This window comes from Trichomycterus rosablanca, chromosome 15, assembly GCF_030014385.1.
Source record: "Trichomycterus rosablanca isolate fTriRos1 chromosome 15, fTriRos1.hap1, whole genome shotgun sequence".
Taxonomy (NCBI): domain Eukaryota; kingdom Metazoa; phylum Chordata; class Actinopteri; order Siluriformes; family Trichomycteridae; genus Trichomycterus; species Trichomycterus rosablanca.
In genome coordinates, this window is record NC_086002.1 from 11,372,423 (window position 1) to 11,391,865 (window position 19,443).

Genomic DNA, 19,443 nt, shown 5'->3' on the forward strand with positions numbered 1-19,443 from the left:
AAGTAACACATACATCCGGATGCTTCATTGTACCCACGTAGGCTCTCTCGGACAAGCTGATTTGTTAACATTACATAACGGCTAATTTGTTTATAGAGATGAACCGCATGGTACACTATATTGCCAAAAGTATTCGCTCGTCTGCCTTCACACGCATATGAACTTGAGTGACGTCCCATTCTTAATCCATAGGGTTTAATATGATGTCGGCACACCCTTTGCAGCTATAACAGCTTCAACTCTTCTGGAAGGGCTTTCCACAAGGTTTAGGAGTGTGTTCTTGGGAATTTTTGACCATTCTTCCAGAAGCGCATTTGTGAGGTCAGACACTGATGTTGGACGAGAAGGCCTGGCTCGCAGTCTCCGCTCTAATTCATCCCAAAGGTGTTCTATCGGGTTGAGGTCAGGACTCTTCTCAGTCAAAATCTTCCACACCAAACTCGCTCATCCACGTCTTTATGGACCTTGCTTTGTGCACTGGTGCGCAGTCATGTTGGAACAGGGGCCATCCCCAAACTGTTCCCACAAAGTTGTGAGCTTAAAATTGTCCAAAATCTCTTGGTATGCTGAAGCATTAAGAGTTCCTTTCACTGGAACTGAGGGGCCGAGCCCAACTCCTGAAAAACAACCCCACACCATAATCCCCCCTCCACCAAACCTTACACTTGGCACAATGCAGTCAGACGAGTACCGTTCTCCTGGTAACCGCCAAACCAAGACTCGTCCATCGAATTGCCAGATGGAGAAGCGTGATTAGTCACTCCAGAGAACATGTTTCCTCTGCTCTAGAATCCAGTGGCGGCGTGCTTTACACCACTGCATCCGAGGCTTTGCATTGCGCTTGGTGATGTAAGGCTTGGATGCAGCTGCTCAGCCATGGAAACCCATTCCATGAAGCTCTCTACACACTGTTCTCGAGCTAATCTGAAGGGCACATGAAGTTTGGAGGTCTGGAGCGATTGACTCTGCAGAAAGTTGGCGACCTCTGCGCACTATGCGCCTCAGCATCCGCTGACCCAGCTGTGTTATTTTACGTTGCTGTCATTCCCAATCACTTCCACTTTGTTATAATACCACTGACAGTTGACTGTGGAATATTTAGTAGCGAGGAAATTTCATGACTAATAATAAATAATCAGTGCTATCTACTGTGGACAATCTAATTTAATTTAAAGAACCTACACTGTTATGCTTAATAACTTCTCATTCTCTTTTATATCTCACACAGAGACTTAAAGAAAAGGAAAGTTCAACTTTAGAGTTTTGAGTTTTAAGCTGCCTCTTGTTCTTTAGTTTAAATAATTGTTTGTTAGGAGCCTCGTGACCTTGGTTTAAATGCCCAAGCAAGCACACATACAGTAATTCTAAGGATGTATTCAGATGAGAAGTGACAAAACGGCTTTAGGAATGCTATTGAATGTGGTGTCGCTTAGCTAGCCACGCACTTTTAGAGCTGGCCATGACACTTCAAGCTCAATCTGATTAAACTTTGGCCCACCGCTCAGCTGGCGCAGCAGTAAAAAAAAAAAAAAAATGCTAGTACACCAGAGCTGGGATTTCGAATATATCGTATCGAATCTCAGCTCTGCCATCCGGCTGGGCTGGGTGGCTACATGATCAACGATTGGCTGTTGTTCATAGGGTGGGACCGGTGCAATTATGACCTCTGCTGGCTGATTGATGGCGCATGCGCAGAGTTGAGTAATAATGCTGATCAGGGTGTGTCTCTCCGTACACAAAGCTGATCCGCATATGAACTCTCCTCTTGCAGGTTAAAAGATGCAGTCGGTACTGCTCACGTGTCGGAGGGGGCGTGTGTCAGTTGCGAAGCTCCTCAGTCAGCAGTGGGGGGTTGTATTGGTAGAAGTGAAGCAATCAGGGTAATTGGATACGACTAGATTAGGGGGGGAAATTGGGGAAACTTTTTGACACAGTTTGCCGCTGAGCTTTTTAATGCACCTCTAATGAGACAAACTGTTTGATATGACGTGGTAAAAGCGACTCAGACAGTACAAACACGGAGAAGCTGGAGAGTCTAAAATGCTTAACGTGTCTTAATATACTTAAAACAATGACCTACAAACTCCAAGCTTCTTTTACTTATTACTGGTCATAAATACTCTAAGTACTACATCTACTGCTAAAATGACCAACTTGTGGTCCAAAAGAAAAGTTTTAAATGTTATGTTAAGCTTTTTTCAATTCATTTGAACCTATTTCATGGCAAAAGCTTCTTTTTTGACCACAGGTCAGTTATTTCAGCTGTGGGGTGTGTTTATGACCATTTTTCAAGTCCCCCCTGTTTGTAAATAATAATGGGCGCCCCCTGGCAGGCACAATTGGCAGTGTCTGCAAGCAGATAAATGTGGTCACTAGTCTGCTGGGTAGAAAAGACCGGAGTAATAAGTGGTTAGGGTCTTCGATGCTGTGTAAGCCCGAAGCGCCTCTACAGAAGTGGAGGAATGTGGAGATTAACACAAGACTCTCCATGCACAAAACTGGCCTCACGCATGATTAAGAAGGGGTCGATGGACTGAGCATGTGTCGGAGGGAGGGTGTATCAGGCAAACATACCCTCCTCGGATGCGATCAGGGTCCCCAGCAGCAAAAGACTAATAGGCAATGCTAAAATAGGGAGAAAACGTGAGGAAATGCATAAATAAAACAGTAAATAAAACAATATATATTAAGATATATTTGTTTCATACTCCAGGGCTCAGTGCTGAGAAAGGAGGAGCAATTTGCTAACACCAGAAGCGTGGAGGCAAACGCAGGTAAGAACCGGGACTCCCGGCCTCTCCGATGATTTTAATTGGATTACTCTGTACGGTTCAGCTTTATAATGTATTTGCGTTTTTAATAAAGCCGTCTAGTTGTGTCTCTGTTGGTGTGTGTGTGTGTAAAACTATTTAAATACAAATCGCATTAGGTCCTCTGTGCTGCCACTTATAGGAAAACCTATCAAAAACTAAATCTAAAAACACAAAGCTTTATGAAAAATGAAATTAGGGTCAATTAAAACCTCGAATGCGTTAGCGTCAGTAATTGAAGAATTTACTCAGCCTTCGGACATCATCATTTCGGTAAACATAGAGGTAAACCATTACCGAGACTAATTTGGTGAAAACAAGGGATGCGCTGGAGGAAAACGTCGATGCAGCCTAATGGCTCGACTAGGCCTAATTGAGCGGTGTAATCAAAATCAGTTTGTGTTCTGCTCGCCGCATAATGGGTACGCTGAGATTTCCGGGCTTGTGATTGGCTCACCGAGCTGCACCAATCAGATTAAGGCCCTGTTCAATCAGACTACCAACAAATCATGATTAGTGAGGCCGATTTACAACACTTTGATCCGAGGCATAATACTGAAAAAGCAGGCTTTCTTTTCTGGAGAGACAGTACATATATCCTCTCTCTCTCTCTCTCTCTCTCTCTCTCTCAATTCAATTCAATTCAATTCAATTCAATTCAATTTGCTTTATTGACATGACAAATTTACATATTTGTGTTGTCAAAGCTTACATTAGTATATATAAATATTTGAAAAAAAGAACAAGTTTATACATAGAAAAAAAATGGTAATAAAATATTCATTATGTAATTAGACAATTATTCACACAAAAAAAAGAGAAAATATTACTGTGTGTGTGTGGTGGGTGTGTGATGTGTGTGTGTGTGTGTGTTGTGTGTGGTGTGTGTGTGGTGTGTGTGTGGTGTGTGTGCGGGGGGTGGGTGGGGGGATGATCTGGTGTTTCACTCACTGTCCCGGAGTGTGTGACACTCCTGTACATATCTGGCTGCAGTGGAGGCTGATGGTCCCTCTCCTAATATAATGGCCAGTTTCTCGCTGTCTGTCAGCGTTCTGAAGCCGCTCACCTCTCTTCCAAACTGATCAAAATATTTGTGTCTAATTGTTGTGTATTTTGGGCAGTTTAGAAGGAAGTGCACCTCTGTCTCAACCTCACCTGTCCTGCAGTGACCACACAGTCTCTCCTCTCTGGGGATCCAGGACTTTTTTAACCTGCCTCTCTCAATGGCCAGGCTGTGGTCACTCAGTCTGTATTTGGTGAGAATGTGTCTCTGCTTCGTATCTCGGACAGTGAAGAGATACGTGGCCAGGTTGTATTCATGTTTTAGGGTCAGATAGCAGTTCAGTCTGTTTTGGGATTGAGTTTGGGTTCTCCAATGTTCCAGATAAGTGTTTTTGAGGTGTTCGATAATTTGGGTGATCCTGATTGGTGTTTGGGAAGCAGTGCTGGTCAGAGAGTTAGGGTTGTTAGGGGTCAGAGTGTTGGGCAGTCTCTGGACCAGCTGACACAGGGGACTCTTTTCAGGGTAGAGCTCTTGGGATAGGAGTGCCTGAAACTGCAGGCTTGTTGTGGGACTGGATTTTAGGTGCATCCAGAATTTAAGGGCTCTTTTTTTAATATTAATAATTAATGGGTATCGGCCTAATTCAGCCCTGCATGCATTGGTTGGGGTTTTTCTTTGTACATGTAAAATCATTCTGCAGAATTCTGCATGCAGGACTTCAGCGGGATGCTTGTCCCATCTAGTGTAGTCATGATGACTGAGTGGACCCCATACTTCACTACCGTATAGCGCAATGGGCAGGATTATACTATCAAAGATCTTTAACCAGATTCTAATTGGGATGTCAATCTTAATGAATTTGTTTTTAATTGAATAGAGGGCTCTGCAGGCCTTCTGTTTCAGTGCATCCACTGCCAGACCGAAGCCTCCTGAGGCGCTGATTTTGAGCCCCAGGTAATCATAAGAAAGGGTGTGGTCTAGGGCGGTGTCTCCTAGATTGAAAGTATATCTGCTTTCCTGAGATCTGGCTTTCTTTTGGAAGATCATGATTTTAGATTTATCAGGATTTACTGTCAGGGCCCAGGTCTGACAGAACTTCTCCAGCAGATCCAGATGCTGCTGAAGCCCCTTTTCTGTGGGCGACAGCAGCACCAGGTCATCCGCATAGAGAAGAAATTTAACTTCCGTTTTATTTAGTGTCAGGCCGGGATTTGCAGATTGCTCCAATAACACCGCTAAATCATTGATATAGATATTAAATAGAGTAGGAGACAAGCTGCAACCCTGCCTGACACCACGCCCCTGAGTGAAGACCTCAGTCATTTTATTGCCAATTTTTACTCCACATTTATTATTGACATACATTGATTTAATGATGTCATAGACTTTACCCCCTACACCATTTTGGATAATTTTATAATATAATCCTTCTTGCCAGATTGAATCAAATGCTTTTCTAAAATCTATAAAACATGCAAAAACTTTAGCATGATTTTGTTTGTGTAGATGTTGGTGGATTAGGGTGTGTAGGGTGTAAATATGGTCAGTAGTGCGATGATTTGGTAAAAAGCCGATCTGTCCATTACTCAGGACACTGTGCTCGGTAAGGAAGGCCTGTATCCGGGCGTTAATGATACAGCAGAACACCTTCCCCAGGTTACTGCTCACACAGATGCCTCGGTAGTTGTTGGGGTCGAATTTGTCTCCACTCTTGTAGATTGGGGAAATAAGCCCCCTGTTCCAGATCTCAGGAAAGCAGCTGGATTGGAGAACGATATTGAACAACCTGAGCAGAGCCTGCTGTAGCTGAGGACTGCTGCACTTCAGCATCTCCGTCCTGATGCTGTCAGGTCCGCAGGCTTTTCTGGATTTGAGTTTTTTAATTTGGGTATTCAATTCTTCCGGTGAAATTTGGTAATCAATTGGGTTCTGATAGTCTTTTATGGTAGATTCTAATATATTTAGATTTTCTATGATTTGTTGCTGTTCTGAATTAAAATCATCTGGTGGTAATTGCTCATATAATTGTTCAAAGTGATTTTTCCAGGTATTTGGATTTTCTATGGCCAGATGATGTGGGTTTTTGTTGCTCAGGTTGTTCCACAGTTCCCAGAATTGATTTTGGTCAATAGAATTTTCAATTTTTTGTAGATACTGAGTATAATAGATGTGTTTTTTATGTCGTAAAATCTTTTTATATTCCCTAAGATTTGTAGCATAATTTGTTCGAATTTGATGATTGTTTGGTTCTCTGTGTTTTTGGTTTGATAGATGTCTTAATTTCTGCCTGATTATTTTACAGTCTTCATCAAACCATTCTTCCTTTTGTGCTTTTTGGTTTGGTTTGGTGTTTATAAAATTGAGACCTGCAATTTTAGCGGATTTATAATATATTCCATTAATTTGTGAAACGGCTCTTTCAACACCTGATTGGTTTAATTCAAATGATTCTAATAAATAATTGTTAATATGATTAATGATTTTTGAGGAACCAACAGCAGATTTAAATTTAGCTTCGCTGTCATGATTCCATCTGAATGTTCGGTTTAACTGGGATGTTTTGCAGGGCTCATATATCATGGTTTGATGCTGACTGAGTCGTTTAAGATAAACATTGATTTGACAGTGATCAGAAAGTGGGAGTTGTGGTCTGACAGTGAATGCACTAATAGTGGAGGGGTCCATGTCAGTGATCGCATAGTCGACTACACTAGCTCCAAGAGCTGAACAGTATGTAAACCTCCCTAAAGAGTCCCCTCGGATCCTACCGTTAAGAATATACAGACCTGAGGATAGACAGAGGTGCACTAGCTCTTTACCATTCCTGTTCAGGGCGTGGTCAGGACTGTTTCTTTGGGAGCAGATAGTGCTGAAGTTGATGGAGGTTTGATTAAATATATATTTGTTGCCAGTAGAATCGATGATATCGTTCTCATTGCCTGTTCTGGCATTTAAATCTCCAACAAGCATGACATTCCCCTGGGCCTGAAAATGTCTGATTTCCTGCTGAAGGTTCTCAAAGAAACAATCCTGATAGTACGGAGACTCTAGAGGGGGGGTGTAAACTGCACATATGTACAAGTCATTTTCACATTCAATTATGTTTTTATTTAATTTTAGCCAAATATGTGTTGAATGTCTTTTGGTTTCTGACAAATATGGTGATAAATTGTCCTTATACCATATTATAACCCCCCCGGAGTCTCTACCATGTTTTATATTGCTGTGTTTTATAGAGGGCAGCAGAATTTCCCTGTAATTTGGGGGACAGTGAGTGTTGGTGTTATCTTTACACCATGTTTCAATTAGTATGATAATGTCTTGGCCAGAAATGCATGTTAAAAAATCTAAATTTGTGGTTTTAAAACCAAATGTTGAGGAATATAGTCCTTGAATGTTCCAGGAAGAGATTGTAAGAGATTTCATTCTAAGTAAACTATTAAATATTGATTATTAGCCATATACAACAGAAAGCAACAGTAATAATTAAGTTAATTAAGTATATTAAGTATATAAATATAAAAAGGATATATTGTTTTGTGTAATTATCCAACAAGTCTGCAGACGAGCTGGAGCAGCTGCCTCACTTCCTCAAGGGCTGGATGGTCTGGTTGTTTAATACCAGATACAACCTGTGCATAGGAGGGTTGTTGGCAGGTTGGTGGTAGAGCCTCTGCTGCAGTGATGCGCCGGGATCTGCTGGATTCTGCAGTGAGATGCTGGGATCTGCTGGATCCTGCAGTGAGATGCTGGGATCTGGTTGGTGCTGCAGTGAGATGCTGGAATCTGGTTGGTGCTGCAGTGAGATGCTGGAATCTGGTTGGTGCTGCAGTGAGATGCTGGGATCTGGTCGATGCTGCAGTGGGACGCTGGGGTTTGGTGGGCGCTGTGTTGCTGGATGTGGCTCTACTGTGTCCTGCATTACTGGGAGTGGCTCTGTTTGGTCTGCCTCTCTTGGGTTGCACTGTACTCTTAGGCCTATGATTTATGTCATGAGGATAAGGCGTCGTTAACCCTGGGCTTTGTACGGCTGCTCCCAGATCATATGCTAACATCCAGATGTTGTTTTTGTCCACATGTACATGGTCATGTAGGTGTTCTGGAGTTAGCGCTGGGTGATGGGCAATTGTAATGCCCGTGATCTTGGCACATTCTCTGCTGACAGCATCATTAATGTCCTTGATCATCTCACAGGGAATGTCTCGTCGTGGGAGTAAGGTAGAGATGGTGTCTCTCTCTCTCTCTCTCTCTCTCTCTCTCCCATGAGTGTGGCCACCACCTAAACATCATCTGGTCCCTTTAGATTAATAGATGGTGTGTACAGAACAAAACTTATTTTGCAGAGCAACAGTTATCATATACAGTCATTATATAAACACAAAGTTTATCTGTATGATAGGTGTAGCTAATAAAATAATCAATAAATACACATACCTGATAGGTGTACTTAATAAAATACTTAACTTAGATATATACTGTATATATACACTGATCAGCCATAACATTAAAACCACCTCCTTGTTTCTACACTCACTGTCCATTTTATCGGCTCCACTTACCATATAGAAGCACTTTGTAGTTCTACAATTACTGACTGTAGTCCATTTGTTTCTCTGCATGCTTTGTTAGCCCACTTTCATGCTGTTCTTCAATGGTCAGGACCCCCACAGGACCACCACAGAGTAGGTATTATTTAGGATGTGGATCATTCTCAGCACTGCAGTGACACTGACATGGTGGTGGTGTGTTAGTGTGTGTTGTGCTGGTATGAGTGGATCAGACACAGCAGCACTGCTGGAGTTTTTAAATACCGTGTCCACTCACTGTCCACTCTATTAGTCACTCCTACATAGTCGGTCCACCTTGTAGATGTAAAGTCAGAGACGATCGCTCATCTATTGCTGCTGTTTGAGTTGGTCATCTTCTAGTGTCACTGCAGTGCTGAGAACGATCCACCACCTAAATAATACCTGCTCTTTAGTGGTCTTGGGAGAGTCCTGACCATTGAAGAACAGGGTAAAGGAGGCTAAAAAAGCATGCAGAGAAACAGATAGACTACAGTCAGTAATTGTAGAACTACAAAGTGCTTCTATATGGTAAGTGGAGCTGATAAAATGGACAGTGAGTGTAGAAACAAGGAGGTGGTTTTAATGTTGTGGCTGATCGGTGTACCACTACCGTAACTAGCTGTATAAATACCAAGGTATAAGAAAGTAATTACCTCTTTTATTGCATATTTGTCACAGTAAACAATTTTAAAATATAACCAAAAAACTACACAAAACAACCATAAATGAAACCAAATTTTATGAAACAATTAATTTTTTTACACTACTTTTACATTTCCCCTGTTTTATCCCAATCTATTTGACTCCAGCATTTAAATTGTAACTCATCGGCCACTCACACCATCATTAGAGACGCTTAGTTGTGCTTTTCTGCAGGGTTCCATCCCTCGTGCAACTGCCTAAACAATCCAGCAGAGGCCGCATTTGAGCAACAATGAGGAACTCCATCAACCTCCTTTCATCAGATACAGTCAATCGTGTCTGCTGGACAGCCGGCCAGGTCAGGAGCACAGCTGAGAGGCAAACATGAGCGCCCTAATGTTATTTATTTAAGACAAATTAAAGGTTTTTCCCACCAGACGCAGTGCTAGGATGATTGACATGAACAGTTGTTGCTTTATTGTTTTGATTATAGTCAGGCTGCATATTTAAGTTACACCTCAGGTTCAGCTCTCAGACGAATGATCTTACTTTCTTCTCCACATCTTTTGATGCAAATCAACTTTTACTGTCTTCATTCAGCAAAAAAAGTAAAAGATATTAAAGTTTATGATTTATTTTTATACTGTATGATGAACATAATATTGAAAAAGCCGGTTTTCTTTTCTGGAGAGACAGTAAATACAGTATATCCACTTCCAACACACACACACACACACACACACACAGTCTTTGGACTTAGTACTGATTAAAATGCTATTCATTATAAGCATAAACAAACCTATATCATGTAATTTTCATGTATTATCCCTATGTATTATCCTGATCAGGGTCGTGGTGGACCCGGTTGCCCTGGAGCCGCTGGATTTTTTGATGCAAATCAACTTTTACTGTCTTCATTCAGCAAAAAAAGTAAAAGATATTAAAGTTTATGATTTATTTTTATACTGTATGATGAACATCAGTTTTACTTTTTATTGCTTATGATTATGTCATTTTGTTTAATGGGGCAGCACAGTGGTTTGGTTGGTAGCACTGTCACCTCACAACAAGAAGAGCCTGGGTTCGATACCTTGGCGGGCGGCACCGTTGGCTAAGTGGGTAGCACTGTCGCCTCACAGCAAGAAGGTCCTGGGTTTGATCCCCAGGTGGGGTGGGGCGGTCCGGGTCCTTTCTGTGTGGAGTTTGCATGTTCTCCTCGTGTCTGCGTGGGTTTACTCCGGGTGCTCCGGTTTCCTCCCACAGTCCAAAGACGTGCAAGTGAGGTTAACTGGAGACACAAATTGTCCATGACTGATGAACCTTGTGTAAAGAGTAACATGACGTTAAAATCTCAATAAACAATAATCGATACCATGGCTGGACATCCAGGGTCCTTTATGTGTTGAGTTTGCATGTTCTCTCTTTGTCCATCTGGGTTTTCTCCCTCAAGTCCAAAGACATGCAGTAACCTCAACTGGAGCAACTAGAAATTACCATAAAAAGTGTGTGTGTGTTTGCCTTGTGATGGACTGGCGACCTTGTCTGGAGTGTTTCCTGCCTCTCGCCCAATGAATCAGACCCACTGCAACCCTGACCAGGAAAAAGTGATGGTCACACATTACATTTATTTTACAGATAACCTGACGTACCTTATATGTAATCCATGTAAATGCAGAGGTTTTATTTTTATTTATTTACACCAAACTATTTTGATTTACAAATATATGGCTAATCATCTGATCAAGTAGTAATTGTGGAAATTGAAATTTGCACTAAATACCAGTTTTGCCTTTAGAATTTAAGTGTTAAATCGTCTCTTCTGTACCCGTGAATGCAGCTTTTCACCATGACCAGCATACTGTGTGGGTCAAAGAGCAAATCGAGACTCTAATCATATGCTGGAAGGCCGAAGAGTTCCGGTCTGAAGTCCACCATGCTGTCGAGCACTAACGTGGCTTCCTGTGTGAGGCTACGGTCCAGGTTCTGGTCTGGGATCATGACCACCTGCATGCCGGCTGCCAAGCCTGCCTTCACTCCATTGGGTGCGTCCTCAAACACCAAACACTGCAGAAACAGAAGAGAGAGAAAAAAAATTTACGGTTAACTACTAACTATTAATCCATATGATCAGCTTAATTAAATGAGTTCAAAAGTGAATCAGTAAAACAATTCATTTTTGCTCCGAAATGCAGAAGTAATGCTCAACATTAATGGTGTGCCACACATGGGCAAGTTACCATTGGCAGTAATACATGGTCATACCAGACAGAAACTGGCTTTTGAAAACAATAAATTCGCTGTAAAAAACATATGTTTGCTGTCCCAACTTTTTTGGAACTGTATTCCGCTTGCACAACCCCCAATCTGATCAAGGAGAGGCAGATCACCATACACCACCACTGACAAGTGTGTAATCTGAGGCTGCTTCTTTTCACCTGTCAAGTTTTTGGCCATTTGGACCAGTCCTATATGTATATACACCGATCGGCCATAACATTAAAACCACCTCATTTTATCAGCTCCACTTACCACATAAAAGCACTTTGTACTTCTACAATTACTGACTGTAGTCCATCTGTTTCTCTGCATGCTTTGTTAGTCCCCTTTCATTCTGTTTTTCAGTGGTCAGGACCCCCAGTGACACTGACATGGTGGTGGTGTGTTAGTGTGTGTTGTGCTGGTATGAGTGGATCAGACACAGCATAGCTGATGGAGTTTTTAAACACCTCACCTCACTGGACTGAGAATAGTCCACCAACCAAAAACATCCAGCCAACAGCGCCCCGTGGGCAGCGTCCTGTGACCACTGATTAAGGTCTAGAAGATGACCAACTCAAACAGCAGCAATAGATGAGCGATCGTCTCTGACTTTACATCTACAAGGTAGACCAAGTAGGTAGGAGTGTCTAATAGAGTGGACAGTGAGTGGACACGGTATTTAAAAACTCCAGCAGCGCTGCTGTATATACAGTGTATCACAAAAGTGAGTACACCCCTCACATTTCTGCAGATATTTAAGTATATCTTTTCATGGGACAACACTGACAAAATGACACTTTGACACAATGAAAAGTAGTCTGTGTGCAGCTTATATAACAGTGTAAATTTATTCTTCCCTCAAAATAACTCAATATACAGCCATTAATGTCTAAACCACCGGCACCAAAAGTGAGTACACCCCTTAGTGAAAGTTCCTGAAGTGTCAATATTTTGTGTGGCCACCATTATTTCCCAGAACTGCCTTAACTCTCCTGGGCATGGAGTTTACCAGAGCTTCACAGGTTGCCACTGGAATGCTTTTCCACTCCTCCATGACGACATCACGGAGCTGGCGGATATTCGAGACTTTGCGCTCCTCCACCTTCCGCTTGAGGATGCCCCAAAGATGTTCTATTAGGTTTAGGTCTGGAGACATGCTTGGCCAGTCCATCACCTTTACCCTCAGCCTCTTCAATAAAGCAGTGGTCGTCTTAGAGGTGTGTTTGGGGTCATTATCATGCTGGAACACTGCCCTGCGACCCAGTTTCCGGAGGGAGAGGATCATGCTCTGCTTCAGTATTTCACAGTACATATTGGAGTTCATGTGTCCCTCAATGAAATGTAACTCCCCAACACCTGCTGCACTCATGCAGCCCCAGACCATGGCATTCCCACCACCATGCTTGACTGTAGGCATGACACACTTATCTTTGTACTCCTCACCTGATTGCCGCCACACATGCTTGAGACCATCTGAACCAAACAAATTAATCTTGGTCTCATCAGACCATAGGACATGGTTCCAGTAATCCATGTCCTTTGTTGACATGTCTTCAGCAAACTGTTTGCGGGCTTTCTTGTGTAGAGACTTCAGAAGAGGCTTCCTTCTGGGGTGACAGCCATGCAGACCAATTTGATGTAGCGTGCGGCGTATGGTCTGAGCACTGACAGGCTGACCCCCCACCTTTTCAATCTCTGCAGCAATGCTGACAGCACTCCTGCGCCTATCTTTCAAAGACAGCAGTTGGATGTGACGCTGAGCACGTGCACTCAGCTTCTTTGGACGACCAACGCGAGGTCTGTTCTGAGTGGACCCTGCTCTTTTAAAACGCTGGATGATCTTGGCCACTGTGCTGCAGCTCAGTTTCAGGGTGTTGGCAATCTTCTTGTAGCCTTGGCCATCTTCATGTAGCGCAACAATTCGTCTTTTAAGATCCTCAGAGAGTTCTTTGCCATGAGGTGCCATGTTGGAACTTTCAGTGACCAGTATGAGAGAGTGTGAGAGCTGTACTACTAAATTGAACACACCTGCTCCCTATGCACACCTGAGACCTAGTAACACTAATGAGTCACATGACATTTTGGAGGGAAAATGACAAGCAGTGCTCAATTTGGACATTTAGGGGTGTAGTCTCTTAGGGGTGTACTCACTTTTGTTGCCGGTGGTTTAGACATTAATGGTTGTATATTGAGTTATTTTGAGGGAAGAATAAATTTACACTGTTATATAAGCTGCACACAGACTACTTTTCATTGTGTCAAAGTGTCATTTTGTCAGTGTTGTCCCATGAAAAGATATACTTAAATATCTGCAGAAATGTGAGGGGTGTACTCACTTTTGTGATACACTGTATATATATACAGTGTATCACAAAAGTGAGTACACCCCTCACATTTCTGCAAATATTTCATTATATCTTTTCATGGGACAACACTATAGACATGAAACTTGGATATAACTTAGAGTAGTCAGTGTACAGCTTGTATAGCAGTGTAGATTTACTGTCTTCTGAAAATAACTCAACACACAGCCATTAATGTCTAAATAGCTGGCAACATAAGTGAGTACACCCCACAGTGAACCTGTCCAAATTGTGCCCAAATGTGTCGTTGTCCCTCCCTGGTGTCATGTGTCAAGGTCCCAGGTGTAAATGGGAAGCAGGGCTGTTAAATTTGGTGTTTTGGGTACAATTCTCTCATACTGGCCACTGGATATTCAACATGGCACCTCATGGCAAAGAACTCTCTGAGGATGTGAGAAATAGAATTGTTGCTCTCCACAAAGATGGCCTGGGCTATAAGAAGATTGCTAACACCCTGAAACTGAGCTACAGCATGGTGGCCAAGGTCATACAGCGGTTTTCCAGGACAGGTTCCACTCGGAACAGGCTTCGCCAGGGTCGACCAAAGAAGTTGAGTCCACGTGTTCGGCGTCATATCCAGAGGTTGGCTTTAAAAAATAGACACATGAGTGCTGCCAGCATTGCTGCAGAGGTTGAAGACGTGGGAGGTCAGCCTGTCAGTGCTCAGACCATACGCCGCACACTGCATCAACTCGGTCTGCATGGTCGTCATCCCAGAAGGAAGCTGACGCACAAGAAAGCCAGCAAACAGTTTGCTGAAGACAAGCAGTCCAAGAACATGGATACTGGAATGCCCTGTGGTCTGACGAAACCAAGATAAACTTGTTTGGCTCAGATGGTGTCCAGCATGTGTGGCGGCGCCCTGGTGAGAAGTACCAAGACAACTGTATCTTGCCTACAGTCAAGCATGGCGGTGGTAGCATCATGGTCTTGGGCTGCATGAGTGTTGCTGGCACTGGGGAGCTGCAGTTCATTGAGGGAAACATGAATTCCAACATGTACTGCGACATTCTGAAACAGAGCATGATCCCCTCCCTTCGAAAACTGGGCCTCATGGCAGTTTTCCAACACGATAACGACCCCGAACACAACCTCCAAGATGACAACTGCCTTGCTGAGGAAGCTGAAGGTAAAGGTGATGGACTAAACCCAATTGAGCACCTGTGGCGCATCCTCAAGTGGAAGGTGGAGGAGTTCAAGGTGTCTAACATCCACCAGCTCCGTGATGTCATCATGGAGGAGTGGAAGAGGATTCCAGTAGCAACCTGTGCAGCTCTGGTGAATTCCATGCCCAGGAGGGTTAAGGCAGTGCTGGATAATAATGGTGGTCACACAAAATATTGACACTTTGGGCACAATTTGGACATGTTCACTGTGGGGTGTACTCACTTATGTTGCCAGCCATTTAGACATTAATGGCTGTGTGTTGAGTTATTTTCAGAAGACAGTAAATCTACACTGCTATACAAGCTGTACACTGACTACTCTAAGTTATATCCAAGTTTCATGTCTATAGAGTTGTCCCATGAAAAGATATAATGAAATATTTGCAGAAATGTGAGGGGTGTACTCACTTTTGTGATACACTGTGTATCACAAAAGTGAGTACACCCCTCACATTTCTGCAAATATTTCATTATATCTTTTCATGGGACAACTCTATAGACATGAAACTTGGATATAACTTAGAGTAGTCAGTGTACAGCTTGTATAGCAGTGTAGATTTACTGTCTTCTGAAAATAACTCAACACACAGCCATTAATGTCTAAATAGCTGGCAACATAAGTGAGTACACCCCACAGTGAACATGTCCAAATTGTGCCCAAATGTGTCGTTGTCCCTCCCTGGTGTCATGTGTCAAGGTCCCAGGTGTAAATGGGGAGCAGGGCTGTTAAATTTGGTGTTTTGGGTACAATTCTCTCATACTGGCCACTGGATATTCAACATGGCACCTCATGGCAAAGAACTCTCTGAGGATGTGAGAAATAGAATTGTTGCTCTCCACAAAGATGGCCTGGGCTATAAGAAGATTGCTAACACCCTGAAACTGAGCTACAGCATGGTGGCCAAGGTCATACAGCGGTTTTCCAGGACAGGTTCCACTCGGAACAGGCTTCGCCAGGGTCGACCAAAGAAGTTGAGTCCACGTGTTCGGCGTCATATCCAGAGGTTGGCTTTAAAAAATAGACACATGAGTGCTGCCAGCATTGCTGCAGAGGTTGAAGACGTGGGAGGTCAGCCTGTCTGTGCTCAGACCATACGCCGCACACTGCATCAACTCGGTCTGCATGGTCGTCATCCCAGAAGGAAGCTGACGCACAAGAAAGCCCGCAAACAGTTTGCTGAAGACAAGCAGTCCAAGAACATGGATTACTGGAATGCCCTGTGGTCTGACGAGACCAAGATAAACTTGTTTGGCTCAGATGGTGTCCAGCATGTGTGGCGGCGCCCTGGTGAGAAGTACCAAGACAACTGTATCTTGCCTACAGTCAAGCATGGTGGTGGTAGCATCATGGTCTTGGGCTGCATGAGTGTTGCTGGCACTGGGGAGCTGCAGTTCATTGAGGGAAACATGAATTCCAACATGTACTGTGACATTCTGAAACAGAGCATGATCCCCTCCCTTCGAAAACTGGGCCTCATGGCAGTTTTCCAACAGGATAACGACCCCAAACACAACCTCCAAGATGACAACTGCCTTGCTGAGGAAGCTGAAGGTAAAGGTGATGGACTAAACCCAATTGAGCACCTGTGGCGCATCCTCAAGTGGAAGGTGGAGGAGTTCAAGGTGTCTAACATCCACCAGCTCTGTGATGTCATCATGGAGGAGTGGAAGAGGATTCCAGTAGCAACCTGTGCAGCTCTGGTGAATTCCATGCCCAGGAGGGTTAAGGCAGTGCTGGATAATAATGGTGGTCACACAAAATATTGACACTTTGGGCACAATTTGGACATGTTCACTGTGGGGTGTACTCACTTATGTTGCCAGCTATTTAGACATTAATGGCTGTGTGTTGAGTTATTTTCAGAAGACAGTAAATCTACACTGCTATACAAGTTGTACACTGACTACTCTAAGTTATATCCAAGTTTTATTTCTATAGTGTTGTCCCATGAAAAGATATAATGAAATATTTGCAGAAATGTGAGGGGTGTACTCACTTTTGTGATACACTGTATACATATATATTATATACTGTATATACTGTATATATTAGGGCTGTCGTTAATCAAGATTAAAATTTTTAATCAAACTATTTTTATTTGGCTGTTTGTGCCACATACATGTGTCTCGGTGGTAATTAACTGTATTTCAGATGAATTAGGATGTAAAGCGCATGAACTGTCCGATGATAAACTACTTTTAGCGGTTTTCACTTTTTTTTTTACGTGTTAATGAAAAGATGAATGAAACCACGCGATCTCTGTAACGAGTATTTCCATTGGCTGCTAGACCTGTCCATCAAAACCGTGTAGCTCTGCCCCCTCCCCCTCCGGTAAAAAGTGAAACTCTGTGTGATGTTTCATCTCTACAGTTTATTCAGGTTATTCTATCACATGGTTATAAACATGATTTATATTTGTGATGTTTGTAGTTTTCTAAAAAAACACATTCGTATCTGATATTTATATGGACTAAGCGTTTACATGGACTGTGTTAATTAACACTTTTTTTATATAGCTACAGTCAATTACTTATAGATAATGTCTGCTAACTTGACTGTTTCAGGTATTTATAGGTGTTTAAATGGTAATTTAGAACAGTGTTTCCCAGTATTCTTTCTGCACAAACACAGTATTAAAGAGATTTCTTAATAGATATATGAAATAATCATATCTGTGTTTTGATGCTTTATTGATGCCTTATATTAGATCAAAACATTATGGTTGGTGCACCTGTTTTCAGTGTCAGGGTTATGAACAGGAAAAGATCCTCACTTTTGTCAGATAATGTGCTTTCTACAATGAATTTAGATTTAATAATTTTATCATATTTTATGAATGTTTTATTGGTAAACACGTTCTTGCAATAACAATGTGCATAACTGTTCAAATTTTGCTTAATTATTAGTTTGCGATTAATTGAGATGAATACGTATATATTTAGGGCTGTCACACGATTAAAAATTTTAATCGAGATTAATCGAGATTAATTTTGTTCTTTAATCGCGATTACAATTTTTAATCGTGTGACAGCCCTAATATATATATATATATATATATATATATATATATATATATATATATATATACAGGTATATATATATACACACAACAGTTAGTTCCGACCTTACAATCTGATTGGTTGAGAAGCGTTCTAACCGTGCTGATATTGGTGATAACAGCACGGCCTTTTCACACCACAACTGTATTACTCCGCTGACACGTTGCCAGTAATGACAAGCTTCATGCACACAAACGCGCACGCAGGCGACACAGACCTTATTCCCGATCGCGTTTTAAATCCGTTATCTGATATACAATCTAGTGCACTATGTAGGGAACATAAATCCGCGATCTGATACACAATCTAGTGCACTATGTAGGGAACATAAATCCACGATCTGATACACAATCTAGTGCACTATGTAGGGAACATAAATCCACGATCTGATACACAATCTAGTGCACTATGTAGGGAACATAAATCCGCAATCTGATACACAATCTAGTGCACTATGTAGGGAACATAAATCCACGATCTGATACACAATCTAGTGCACTATGTAGTGAACATAAATCCGCGATCTGGTACACAATCTAGTGCACTATGTAGGGAATTTTAATGTGTTTGTGTCACAAACAGTTAGCTTAATAGCCCAGTTAGCAGCTCCTAAGAGTTCTGTTATCACCCATATCCTTTGGTGTGTGTGAGAGTTTTTGCAACTTGGGATGTCTGCTTTGTAGTGTGAAACTTTATATTCGTTGTGGAACTACTTTTTGGCGGAAGGTATTGTCAATATTAAAGCATATTTAATATGAAATTCAGGGTTTCTTTGATTTATTTTCTTTCTTTATTTTGTAAAAACTGTTTCATAAAAGCAATAGAACACTCGAGGTCGTGTGTTATCGCGAATAACATCACGGCTGTGATGATCTACGGCACTCGCCTTCGGCTCTCCCTCTCGTGTTCTATTGCTTATATATATATATATATATATATATATATATATATACAGTGTATCACAAAAGTGAGTACACCCCTCACATTTCTGCAGATATTTAAGTATATCTTTTCATGGGACAACACTGACAAAATGACACTTTGACACAATGAAAAGTAGTCTGTGTGCAGCTTATATAACAGTGTAAATTTATTCTTCCCTCAAAATAACTCAATATACAGCCATTAATGTCTAAACCACCGGCAACAAAAGTGAGTACACCCCTAAGAGACTACACCCCTAAATGTCCAAATTGAGCACTGCTTGTCATTTTCCCTCCAAAATGTCATGTGACTCGTTAGTGTTACTAGGTCTCAGGTGTGCATAGGGAGCAGGTGTGTTCAATTTAGTAGTACAGCTCTCACACTCTCTCATACTGGTCACTGAAAGTTCCAACATGGCACCTCATGGCAAAGAACTCTCTGAGGATCTTAAAAGACGAATTGTTGCGCTACATGAAGATGGCCAAGGCTACAAGAAGATTGCCAACACCCTGAAACTGAGCTGCAGCACAGTGGCCAAGATCATCCAGCGTTTTAAAAGAGCAGGGTCCACTCAGAACAGACCTCGCGTTGGTAGTCCAAAGAAGCTGAGTGCACGTGCTCAGCGTCACATCCAACTGCTGTCTTTGA

The 19,443-nt window shown here is 42.2% G+C and overlaps 1 protein-coding gene across 1 annotated transcript in view; it reads right to left on the reverse strand.

Moving 5' to 3' along the window:
- Nucleotides 1–9,039: 9,039 nt before the first annotated feature.
- The window catches only part of pudp (pseudouridine 5'-phosphatase), a 47,376-nt gene continuing 36,972 nt past the window's right edge, over nucleotides 9,040–19,443 (reverse strand). Inside the window, exon 4 of the mRNA XM_063009704.1 lies at nucleotides 9,040–11,087. Within this exon, the coding sequence (XP_062865774.1) occupies nucleotides 10,911–11,087 (177 nt within the window). The 3' untranslated portion in view covers nucleotides 9,040–10,910. The remainder of the gene's footprint in view (nucleotides 11,088–19,443) is intronic.